Below are 12816 nucleotides of genomic sequence, written 5' to 3'. Positions count from 1 at the left end.
ATTAAAATGCCTGGCACACAAAAATGCTAATGGCGGCCGTTGTGAAAGACATTTGCTTGTTTCTGGTCAACATCTCACCTGTCCAACCACTTAAAATTCCAAGAATAATCCGCACAGACTATTCCTTTTAAGTAAACTAACCATGGACTTTTTGAATCATTGCTTATCTTCCTCTTTGCCGTTCTTTCGACTGGGAAAAGTTTATATCTGGTGTGATCAGGCATTTCAAGGGTAACATATTTAGCTCAAGGCTGTGCTGTGACAGGGCTGAGGAAAAGGTCCATCCTAGAATGATGTCAGACCTGTCACAAGACGACTTGCACTTGTGGCTCCATAAGGCAAAAATGGAGGACAACGTATTCCCAGAATGCATTTCACATAGGTCAGCGTGCCAATTTTAGCAGCACACCAAATGACAGGCATCCTGCTTCACATCTAGCAAGTCAGGATTGGGTTGCGTGGTGGACGCCCACACACACACGTATACATACACACCGAAAGGAGGACATGACGTTCTACAGCTTAAAAACACTTGAAAGTGAAAGGAAATAAGTTCTATGAAGTGTGTCTAACTCATGCATTCATTTTTTGTCACTTTTTGAAAAACTGCCACCTTTCAATTCTACAAAAGCACAGAATCAGTGCTTGCTTTTTTCAAAAGACTGTAAGATCAGGTTCTTCTAAGACTGCCAGTGGAGGCAAATGAAAGGTGTTCCTGACAAGTCATGACCTCATATGATGAATGGCTGTCTGCTGACAGAGGTGAAATTGTTTGGGGCCAGCAGTTTGGACAGAGGGCTTACCAAAGCCTACAAAAAGGCCACTTCAATTAGATTTCACTTCCTTGTGAAATTCACAAGTGTCACAGTATACCTCTTATCATCAGTCCTATTTTAATTTGACAGTTTACATTTACATTTACAGCATTTGGCAGACGCCCTTATCCAGAGCGACTTACAACGTGCTTTCAAGTTACCATCGATGAAGAATGCTGACAGTTATTTATTTAACAAGAAAAAAGTGCTGTGCATTTCCTACATGAACTCAGTGACTCAGTGGACTGCTAAGAGAGCTTCAGAAGAGGCACTGCAGGGGCTTTAGGTCATTTTTGGGACCAAAAAAACAAAAGCTGTGAATGCGTTTTTTTTAGAAATATCATAATGAAATATGGTAAAATTCAGCCGGGTAACGTACCTGCTTGTGTACAAAGTCAAAATGCATAATGCACAGAAGTACCACTGTTTCAACTAATTATAATAGTGAAACATATACAGTATGTGCATAATTCATGTAAATTAGAAATACAATTATTAATAAACCAGTAAGTTATCTTTCCATTTTTAAAATTAAATAATAAAAAAGTTTAAAAAACGCCACTTATTATGGATGCAAGGAAATGGAAATCATTGCAAAAAGTCACAGACACAAATAATAATCTTAATTCGCTTCTTCATCAACTAGTACTGCTTAATAATTAATTAATTTACATGTTGGTCATTACAATACAGCTAAGGCCATGAATGAAAAAAATAAGATGATACACAGGTCAGTGTTTGTTCTTGTGTCCATCATGTTCTGTTGTGACACTGACCGCCTTATTGGGAAGCATGTATTTCAGTCAGGTCTTTGTGACAATAGCTCTCAGCAGCGGAGTTTGCAACTATGCAATGCTGTTCCAGTGAAAATGTAAGCTGGGTGTCTACATTGCGTACACTTGTCGGCATGCGTGTGTGTGACATGAATCCGGTGCCTTCACTAAGCATGCGGTCACGGATGAGTCTAATGCCATTGACGCCTACTGTGCTAGAGAGCCCTCTAGTGGATGTAGCTTTAGTTCACTTCTACACAAATGTCTCTGTTGGGTGCCTTTACTTCCTTCCTAATCTTTTTCAGCTAACTTTCAAAAGCCTTCCCAACATAAAACACACACAATAACAAGGTCTGTAAGCTGTTTCCTGTAGAACTAGGGCCACTGGGCTTAAGTCAGTGGGTGTACAGTACAGGAAGCAGCCATGCACACAAACATCACACCAAAGTCTGAAGTTAAGTGAAACAGTGTGTTTATTTTACAGTCTCTCGTTGGTTTGCATGCACTGCAGCAACAGACACATTTACTTCAACCAGCAGTAGCATTAAAAGGTATGTTAAAATTAAACAATTAAAAAAGAACTTTTACAAACCTTAAAAAACACAAGACACAATTCATTTCTGATGTTTGTATCTTTACAATAAACATCACTATACAGTGCACAATGGTGTTTCCCTCCCCCCGTAATCCAGTGCAACAAATCCCAAATGTTGTCCTTTCCAATGATGGACATGGGGCATGTTCCGACTGAGCAAGTTACAGGTAAATAAATAAGAGGTGGAGAAACCTGGTGAAAAGATGGGTGTCTCTACACGGCCTCTGCATCACTGCGGTTCAGCTGGGCATATTCCAGGGAGCCTTGCTGCAAACAGTGACAACACAGACTCCATGTTTGAAAGCTGACTTGCCTTGTCTTGAAGGCGATTGTGAAAATCCTGATAAAATTGTCTGTGTGTATGGATAAATATGATAATGCTAGCAGACCTGGGTCACTACTTACTGCATGAACGTGGTCAGTTGCACCTTTGGAAACAAATGAAAAACAGACACTCAGCAAACCCTCATCATTCACATCGATCCTAAATGGATGCATCAAAATAAAGCAACTAGAATGAACTCATTTTACATGTGTGTTTCAGTGTGTTAGAAATATTTACTCCAAAAAATGGCGCCCTCACAGTGTTAACTTACAATCAGTAGTTTCTGGGACAGTCCCCCTAGAGCAACTGCTCAGGGACACAATGATAGTAAAGTGGGGTGTGAACCTGTGACTTTTGTGGTCCTCAGATTCATAGGCGAGTGTGTTGAAGTTGTACTCTGAAATGCACAAAGCCGTAAAGCCGCCTGCTCAACATGGTACCAATTTGGTGCGAGCTAAACTGTGTGTCTATTGCTTGGGTCTGTGACGTACGATAATGGGCAAAATGCTTGTATACTGGAACAAGGACAGTAGTCCGGTTTAATATTACAGTCTTACTGTATTTGTAGCTTGAACTAACACATCCTGGACACACCTTACTGCTTATTTAAGGCTTAAAATGCAATGGTTACAAGATGCCTTTGATTGTTTGTTCATGTCTGTTTATTTCTGCAGAAGACATATTACTAAAGAAAACAAAATTATTGTGTTAGATTTTGACACTTTGGAAATGCAGCACTTGGTCGCTCAAGGGTGGCTGATCCTGTCAGGATGCTGTGCAGATTTGTTTTTTTTTTGTGTCACACGAATAAATAAATGCAATAAAAGCTGTTATCTATATTTCATTTACTAGCCAGGAAGGGCATTGTTTATGAGAACAGAAGCATGACCAAGCCCCTTGGAGTTTTCCTGCCTCTGTGGCACATAATTGTGCTTGAAGAGAGAGCAACTCACAACGATGCAGGCCACTTAATCAACATCATAACGCCTAGAGGCTCTCTATTTTCCCTCCAGGCTGCAACAATGGCGGGCCATTCTACCGTTGGTGTGCCGGAAGGCCTCAAAGGCAGAAAGTCTCATTGTAATAACAGGAATTCCTCTGCGCAACTGGGGAAAAGGAAGCGGACACCTGCTTTTTGTGTGCCGGTGAAAGCCGGGCTCATTAACAATACAGATGTTTGTGGTGAGATTGAGATGTTGTTTCCTTCAGGGCTCTGGAGATACTGGCTCAGACTGGGTGGAACAACGTGCATGTCTTTGGGTTAATGTTTGTGTGTATTAGGCTTATTAGCTGACCTGGATCACAATTCGTTACAGTGCCATGCTCTTTGCCATGAACGTCTGGTTCTATAAACGGGAAACAGAGCACATTTAAAATGATGGCAATGCTCACCAAGGTGTTCCAAACGACACACAAACATGTTCACCACCGCATGTTATGTACAACATTAACAGCTAATTCAAGTCAACTTCAGCTACATAAAAAAAAACTGCATAGGTCTACCATGTAGGTTATTGGTATGTACATTTAACCGATATGAACTACCCCATGAAGACATGCAAAATGTCTGCATTTAAATTAAAGAATTGCATTATAGTCTCATCATATGTTTTGACAGTGTAGAGGTGTAGTGGGAGACTATTGTACCTCTTATTTAATGACTGGGTGGTTAATTGGAGCACTTTGGGTGCTTTTGTTCTCATATGTGGAAAATAGTTTCCTTAAATCAACTAACAAGTTTCTCTTTCACCTCTGTTAGGGTCTGTTTGCTCTGGTGGAGTCACATTCATATTCTCACAAGGATCTTCACGTATTTCTTGAGAGTCTTGAAAATCAAAAAAAGTAACAATACACAGCATAATGTAGGTTATTTTAATACAGCCATCTTAATATGAAAAAAATGAAACCCTATGAACTATAGACATTCAGAGATTTACTAAAATCCTTGATGTTGACCTCACCTGCATCAGAACCTGAGTCAGCATCAGGCTCACTCCATACACTTCTACCCATCACACCAGGTGTGGCTGAGTGGGAGAGAGACAGTCATAGTATATTCAGTGTTCCTCAAAGGTTCTTGAAAGTTAACATACGTTTACGCAAGACATGCTGCATCAAGGAAGAAGCACAAAACCCACTGCAATGTTCCTGCTCTGACTGTCTCACAGTAATTCAGTAGTGTTGCTGTTCAGCTTTAGCAGCTTTTACTATGAGCAGTGTCTTCTGCTTTTCCTAAATGTCTTAAAAATACATCCTCCTTCAGCCCTTGAAGCATGTTTCCTCCACCTGCAGTTGTGTATTTAGGCTAGGATGAGAGGAAGGAACTCATACGAGGGGGGTAAGGACCTGTTGGGCACAGTTAAATTTGCTGGACCATAATCACAAAGTACATCTTCAAACAATAGTCTTGCTGTTAGACACAGATGTTTCATTTTTCTTTATGGAGTCGGTCCTCCACATCCAGTAGGACAGAGGACAGAATCTTCCAATAATAAATAAATAAATAAAGTAAACTAAAATAAATCATTGACTGGTGCCTGTGTGCCTAAAAAACATGCATCCTGGACACACCACATGCACATCTGTCCTGCCGTCTTGTGTTTGAGTGCCTCTGCAGCTTTGCATCTCCACTTGAAAATAACATAAATGCACATGCAAAACCCCTTTACTGTCTGAACAGGATGAATTTCACATCCGTGTCAAAAGCAAGACCTACATAGAAAATGCAGCTGTGTTAACTGGGTTCATTTATTTTAATTTTTTTATAGCAACATTTATTAACTGATATTGAAAGATGAAAAAGGAAGAAAGTGAAAGTGATTGTCATTGTGATACACTGCAGCACAGCACACAACGAAATGTGTCCTCTGCTTTTAATTATCGCCTTTGGTGCGCAGTCGGCAGCCATGACAGGCGCCCGGGGAGCAGTGCGTGGGGACGCCGCTTTGCTCAGTGGCACCTCAGTAGCAGCTTGGCTGATCGCCATTCGAACCAGCAACCTTCTGATTATGCCAGGCCTCCATGCAGCTCAAATGCAGCTCAAATTTTCGGAAATCAACAAACTAGAACATTTTCCAGCCTTCTTGAAGCATTTGTTCAAATTAAGTAAGAGTCATTTGGGTGGAAAGACCTTCGGTCAGCGAGTGCCGTGGTTTACCGTTCGGTGCTGGCTGCTCCTCTAGCATGAGGCTCACCCGCTGGGGGTCATCTGATTTAGATTTCTTTGCCCTCCTGTGGGGGGAGCAACTTTGAATTATAAACCTTGATGTTGATTCATGACATCAGTAAGCGGTCAATATAATGAAAGAAATCATGTAAAATATGAAAAGAAAAACAACTCCTTGTACAGCACCATGCCTGCTGTTGTAGGATGAGAGGAAGGAACATTCAGACATGCACATTTAGAACAGCCGCAACAGAAGTAGGGAGTAAACTCACACTGACAGCTCTGTGGTTTTTTTCTTCCCGCACGGGCAGACACTCTTTCTGACAAGCACAAGCAGAACAATGGCAAGGGCCACCAGCAGCAGGAATATGAATATGACGATCAGGCTGATTTTCCAAAGAGCCAGTCTCACTGAGAGAAAAAGGTGTATACAAATACATTTCATAACCAGATAACTAAAAATTAATCGTCCACTGATAATTTTACCTAATTTTAATGAATCCCTCTATATGATAATGTGATCCATACAAATCTATTAAAGCACTGATAAATATTTTCTTTTCAGTTATATCAGTGTTCTATGCACACATCCAGTAACACAGGAGGGTTCACATTTGTGGTGTAAATTAAAGAGAAATGTATTACAAAAATCAAAGGTGAATGTATTGCAGGTTCAATAGCCTGAAACCATTTAGTGCTGGGCTCAGGCCCATTTAAGACACTGGGCTGTAATCTTTCTGAAGGCTTACCGTTTAATGTTATTAAAGGGCTTTTATTTTCATTCGCGTCATTGGTGACTCTGCAGTAGTATTCGCCTTCGTCGCCTTGTCCGATGCCCTTGACCGTGTGAGACCCTTGCATGTCAAGCACATGTGTTTGGGTCTTGAGTTCGCCCCTTTTGCTGTGGTACCATGAAATGGTCAGAGGGGGTGTGCCCTGAGTGATGCTACACGTGAGGACCACATCAGAGCCCTCGTTGACGACCATGTTCCCATAAGGATCCACGGTCAATGTTGGTTTGTTTACAGGTTCTGCAATGAAATCAATGAATTGTAAGCTTTGGCTAGAAAAGGAAATGAATATCCATTCAAATCACATACTTAACCTATCAATCAATAGAAATATAAAGTAGGTTTAGATTTCCAAGGTTGATTAGAAGGTAGTCAAGTGCAGAATTTTACAATAGTTGGAGATTTAATCTACTGATTCTCTCACCTACAACCTCTGCCCAAAGTCTTTGGCTTGCAGTTCTGGGGCTATTCACATTGTTAAATGCCTGGCAGGAGAACTCTGTCACGTCCACCCTCTTGCTAATGGCTGACACATTGAAGAGAGCTTGATGAGCTTGAACCACCTTTGAGCTCACTGGTCTTCGGTCCTTTATTAGTATGAAGGTGATGGGGAGGCTTCCACTCTTGCTCTTACACTGCAACTGAAATGGCTTGCCTATGATCACCTTGCCCAGTGCGCTGATGGCGGGAGCAGAAACTTGAACTGAAAGGCAGAATAACTGAATCATAATCACTTAATACTTCTTGGACAACTTTAGTACTTGCTATGTGTTGATTAACTAACAGTGAGAATTAAAAATCTATCACTCATGCACATTTCCTCAATTTTAATTGAAAAAGGATAAAATTGAAAGAAAGAAAATTATTGTCATTGTGATACACTGCAGCACAACACAGGGTGCACAGAACAAAACGTGTCCTCTGCATTTAACCCATCGCCCTTAGTGAACAGTGGGCAGCCACGACCGGTGCCTGGGGAGCAGTGTGTGGGGACAGTACTTTGCTCGATGGCACCTCAGTGGCACCTTGACGGATCGGGATTGGAACCGGCAACCTTCTGATTACCGCCAGGCCACCACTGCCCACCAACAGCTTGGTCTTTCACTTAATTTGTTTATTTAATGTACTACAATCTTTTTGACATCACCCTGTGACAGCTTCTACTTCATAAAAGAGAAAAAAAAACAGCAAGAAAGCTCTTACCTCTTGCTGTCAGTTCCAGAGGTGTGCTCAATTTCGTGATCCCTCTTGCTTCAACTTTGCAAAAGAACTTTCCATTGTTTGCTGGCCCAGCAATGGCACTAAAATGGGCTCCATTCTTCTGCTTAACATTGCCTTTGTAGAGTGAGAACGTCACCTCCCTCTGACCAAGCACCTTACTGGAGCAGTTGAGGGAAAATCTTTCACCCTCAAACACCTTCTCAGGATATTGTCTCAAGACTGGCTTGGAAAATAATTCTGGAGGCAACAACCATGCAGAAACCATCAACCCTGAGTTACATGAAAATCTACTAATGTGCAATAACTGTTGCATTCACTATTATGCAAAAAGACTTGACTTGAAGGTGTGGTCCTGTGGTATGTGGCACCATGGCATTAGTGGCAGGTTCAGATCTGTACAGTTCTGGTGCTCAATTTTGGAGGTGAACAGGGGTAAGCAGGGTAGTAGTAGCCTATTGGGTAACACACTCGCCTATGAACCAATAGACCCAGGTTCAAATCCCACTAACTACCATTGTGTCCCTAAGCAAGATACTTAACCCTAGGTAATTTCTGATTGTTAGGCATTCTGGATAAGGGTGTCTGATAAACGCCATAAATGTAAAATGTAAGAATGCACACTATTCACCTAAGGTCCTGCTAGCACTCACCAGTCTTTTGGCATGTCCTGAAAATATGTGGACATTTTACATTCAAGAAATGGGGAGTTCAATTCCTCTCTCATAAATAATATGTTTGCTGTGATTGCTGTGGTTTTATCCAGAAGAAATCCCCCAGTGATGGGTCTTAATTTTGTGCCTGATTGGTACATATAGATGACATAAAAAACTCTTTCTGCTTACCTGTCACAGTCACAGTGCCATTTGTTGATTTTTGCACGTATTCTGTTTCAGTTTTGCAGATATACATCCCAGAATCCTCAGCACGGGCTGTGAATTTATGAATAAAGCTGGTCAACCCCTGGCGCAAAACCTTGTTGCCTTTTGTCAGGAAGACCTCCAGGTTTGGTACACTTTTTGTCACGATGCACTGCACTGACAAGCTGTCCCCCTCAATTACCCTAGCAGAGGGTGCAAAAGCAATTGTGGGGGCAATGTCAAGTTCTGGAAGAAACAACAGAAAATATCATGACAACCTTTGCCATGTAGTCAATGTGTGGTACACAGATACTTTGTAAATAAATAGTTAATTGACAATACTGACATCAAATCTAAATTCAACAAGACTACAGATAAAACCAAGTTGTTGGTTTTTGCTTGAAGACTCATAGACTTTAGCTCTGCCTTCAACACAATAATCACTCAAAAAGTTGGTTGTGAAAATGAGTGGGCTTGGTTTGAACACCAATCTCTGCAACTGCGTCCTGGACTTTCTGACAGACAGGGTCTAGGCAGTTTGGATGGGAAGGCAACACCTCCAGCATCATCAGAATGAACACAGGAGTGCAACAGGGATGTATGCTTAGTCCCCTGATCTTCACCCATGTAACACACAGCCACACACACCACCAACCACATCATCAACTTTGTGGGTGACACAACTGTGCTGGGACTGATAAGCGGGGATGATGAGTCGGCAAAGAGGAGGTGGAACATCTGTCTGCATGGTACCACAACAACAATCTGTCTGTGAATGTCATTAAGACAAACGAGATCATTGCGGACTTCAGGAAATCATGTCCTGCCCACAACCCACTCATGGTGGAGATTATAAAGAGCACCAAGTATCTTGGTGTGCACATCACTGAGGAACGTCTGTGGACAGTCAACACCACATCACTGACCAAGAAACCATAACAGAGACTGCATTTCCTGCAGAGGCTGAAACAGACAAGCCCCCTCCAACAGTCCTCACTACATTCTACTGAGGCACCATCAAGAGAATCCTGACCCGCTTCTTCACTTTCTCTGTAGGCTCTGAAGCAGCCTGAGAATATAATTGGGATGCCTCTCCTCCCACTACTGGACACATTCCACAAACCCAGCATCTGCAAGGCCTGCAACAGAATCCTTCACACCCCTCATGTGGACTTTTCACACTCCTGCTCTGTTTGTGAATCAATTCTGCCAGACACATGGAAGTTATGATAAAACATGCTAGTTATGATAAAATGCACAGAAGTTACCTCGAATAATTACTTTGACAGTGTTGCTGTTACTGGACCGTTCTCCCTCGGATCGTAACAGAAATATGTTGCAATGCAGGTATATCTCCCCCAGCTTTTCCAGCTTTAATCTGATCTCCACTGATGGTGAATTGGAAACCTCACTTTTAATTAACTGGTCATTATCCAAGAAACTGAAAAGAAAAGTCCCAGTCTCTTCTAGAGCAGAGCACTTAGCGGTCACCTCATCCCCCTCATAGATGATGTCTGGTCGCACACTCAGCTGGGGTGTCTGTAAACCTGAATGTAAGAATAATAGCAGTTAGCCTCTTCACATCCATTGTACTGCTGTCTGGATTACAATCGATAGACACAACTGGAGTTAAAAATTAATTTTCAGCAGCCATACAAAAATAATAAAGGTTAACAGTGTTATAGTCTTAAAAACACATTGTACTCACTGGCTGAGCTGTACCATGTGATGCTGTTGACCAGTGTACAAAGTTACAAAAGATGTGTGATCTAAGCACGTTTCAGATATAATTTTTTTTTTTTTCAAAATTAAGTCTAAATTAGGCTAAAACTCATTCCCTTGGATTGTAGGGTTTGAGCATGTTTCTGTGGTTACATAATAGATTAGCTTGCCAACAGGTTGTTAGCACATTTATTCAGAACACATTTTAATCTTGATCTGTATTAAAACACACACACTGCAACTAAATAAGTGTGTAATTCTGCAAATATGTATTAAATACATGAACATGCATTTAACCAAAGGACTCTGGGCACTATGTTTTATTTATTACATAATAAATAGATAAAAAATAAATAAATGACAGAAATAAATAACACCAGAAAAAGGTGAGTTTCTGTGTAGTGCCAGTTTAAGAACAGTGTCCTCTGTGTCCTATAACATAATTTTTTTTTGCTGTTGTACCTGTGACTATTAGCCTCTTTTTAGGACTGGCCTTCTCCTTCCCCAGGACTCTGACCACACAGTTGTACCAGCCAGAGTTAGATGCCCTCGCTGGTGTGATCTTGTAGTCCACGGTTGTATCACTGCTATTCTTGTTGTAAACAATCACACCATCGCGCAAGAACCTGAAAGAGTGAATGAGCAGCTCCACAGAGCTGTGGCTGATTTGTGCCTCACAGCGAAGCGTCACATCCGTCTGGGTCACCAAATTGTCAGAGGGCAGGAGCATTAAAGTCACTGCGTTGATAGTGGAGGCTACACACACATGCACACACACATACACAATTACCGACAATTAATCAATTTTCAGAAAAAAATTTAATTAGCAAAAGATGCAACCATGAGAATGTGTAAGAAGAAATTTGTGACCAGCATCTATAAAAAAACAAATTGGGTGTGACCTTTGCCGCAGATCTGTTATTTGACTATAACATTCAAAATTTCTACCTAAGAAATATTGCTAGGGTGAGGAATTTTTTTCCATCTCTTATGCATTCAGCACTAGATTTCTGCAATGCTATGTTTTCTGTTTGCTCTGCTGTTTCACTGAATAATATCTCATTTGCCAGGGATCACACGCAAATAAATATGACCACATCACTCCAATTTTGTCTTCTCTGCACTGGCTTTCTGTTACTGTTCTGACTCCAAGATACTTCAGACTTATTAAGCTTTGCATGGTTAAGCTTTTGCATTTATGGCATTTAGCAGAGGAATTTAGGGAGGAACCATACAGAAGGTGATCTCTGATTTCAAAGACAAAGTTCCCAAGGAGGGAGGAAGTGAAGGAAGGAAAAGCAGCAGAGACACAAATTCCTCACGAATACACCGACTTAACAACTTAACAATTATACAATTCAACTTCCATAAATTGACAGTCTATGATGGAAACTGTCTTATTGGCTGAATTCTCTCTCAAAGCAGTTCACAGCGAGTAAGAATTAGGATGAAATATGAAACATGAGATCTAATGAACACCGATTGGCATGGAATATACAAATAAACAGTAAATAAATGCTTGATCTGGTATCCCTGTCTTTGACTAAATTAACTAAATTAATGACTAAATTAATGTAAAAAATATGTATAATAAAATAAAGCTTGATTTTCAGTATTGTTGTAGAAGTCCACTGGCATTTACGACTATACCATTAGCTTGATGGAGAGTCACGAATAGTAGCGACCCTAAACCCCATAACAGCATTAATCTTATTATAGGATGAACAGCAACATAGGTGAACCATCCAGGCCCAAACCACATTAGAAAAGCTATAAATCAACCAAATACTTACACTGTGCTTCACAGACCTGCCCTGTGACTGAAATAGGAGAGAGGGGGAAAAAGAGATAGCAGTAAGTGTGAAGTCACAGTAAAGGTTGTGTCTGCTCATTAGACCCCAGAACCCCAACTGCAGTATCCTTACACAGGCCAAGTAATCCAGGCAAGACCAGAAAGAGACGCAAGTGCTCCATTCCGGCACGTAGGTGTGTGTGCGTGAGTAAGTGTGTGTTTCTAGCGTCCTGTGCCCAGAGGGTGGGCCCTCTTCGATACAGAGGTGGGGACATAGAGAGGAAGGTCCATCATCAAGCCGCACTTGTTTGTATCATAGTGACCTTCTGTGCCTCATTATAACACCAGGAAACGGCACCACTTCCTCAGAACGTCTTTTGTGGTTTTTGTTTGTTTCTGTGTCAAAGGTCTGCCACCATGTGCTAATTTCATTCTCATGGAACTTACATTTTTTTACCCATCCTAATCTAAGACTCAACATTCAAAGCACCATGGGTCCATCCATGTATCCCTCAAATCATTGTTCTAGGGGGCTGGGTGTGTCAACAGAAGAAATTGTGTTAATTCATATTGCACCATCCTCAACCCTAGACACTCTAGACACACCTTCCACTTTATAGGCAATTACCAATCTACTGCTGTACACAGTTCATCAGCCATCTACTACCCGTTTATCGCCAAAAGACCACCAGGATTTGAACAGCGCTGTTCTTGATGTCTCCACAAATCACCTCAAGTGGCATCCTTGTGGACAAATCA

The 12816-nt window shown here is 41.3% G+C and overlaps 1 protein-coding gene across 1 annotated transcript; it reads right to left on the bottom strand.

Moving 5' to 3' along the window:
• Nucleotides 1-2043: 2043 nt before the first annotated feature.
• pecam1a (platelet and endothelial cell adhesion molecule 1a) lies at nucleotides 2044-12266 on the bottom strand. The gene is made up of 15 exons (XM_028986721.1): nucleotides 12191-12266; nucleotides 12059-12085; nucleotides 10728-11021; nucleotides 9812-10090; nucleotides 8529-8789; nucleotides 7669-7923; nucleotides 6890-7168; nucleotides 6424-6705; nucleotides 5947-6085; nucleotides 5666-5739; nucleotides 4470-4535; nucleotides 4259-4333; nucleotides 3804-3854; nucleotides 2589-2611; nucleotides 2044-2450 (listed from the first exon to the last, which is right to left on the bottom strand). Exons 1-15 carry the CDS (start codon nucleotides 12237-12239, stop codon nucleotides 2397-2399), a joined length of 2208 nt encoding a protein of 735 aa, XP_028842554.1. The 5' UTR covers nucleotides 12240-12266; the 3' UTR covers nucleotides 2044-2396.
• Between the last annotated feature and the right edge of the window lie 550 nt (nucleotides 12267-12816).

This window comes from Denticeps clupeoides, chromosome 7 (genome assembly GCF_900700375.1).
Source record: "Denticeps clupeoides chromosome 7, fDenClu1.1, whole genome shotgun sequence".
NCBI lineage: Eukaryota > Metazoa > Chordata > Actinopteri > Clupeiformes > Denticipitidae > Denticeps > Denticeps clupeoides.
Note: the sequence above shows the minus strand (reverse complement) of the source record. Positions and strands in the feature narration are given on the sequence as shown.

Coding starts and splice junctions, on each gene's coding strand:
- pecam1a (XM_028986721.1), bottom strand. CDS start 12,239: ATGGAGCACTTGCGTCTCTTTCTGGTCTTGCCTGGATTACTTGGCCTG. Junction 4,334..4,469: donor TGACTCAGGTTCTGATGCAG/GTGAGGTCAACA, acceptor TTGATTTTCAAG/ACTCTCAAGAAATACGTGAA. Junction 3,855..4,258: donor GCAAACAGACCCTAACAGAG/GTGAAAGAGAAA, acceptor TCCCGTTTATAG/AACCAGACGTTCATGGCAAA.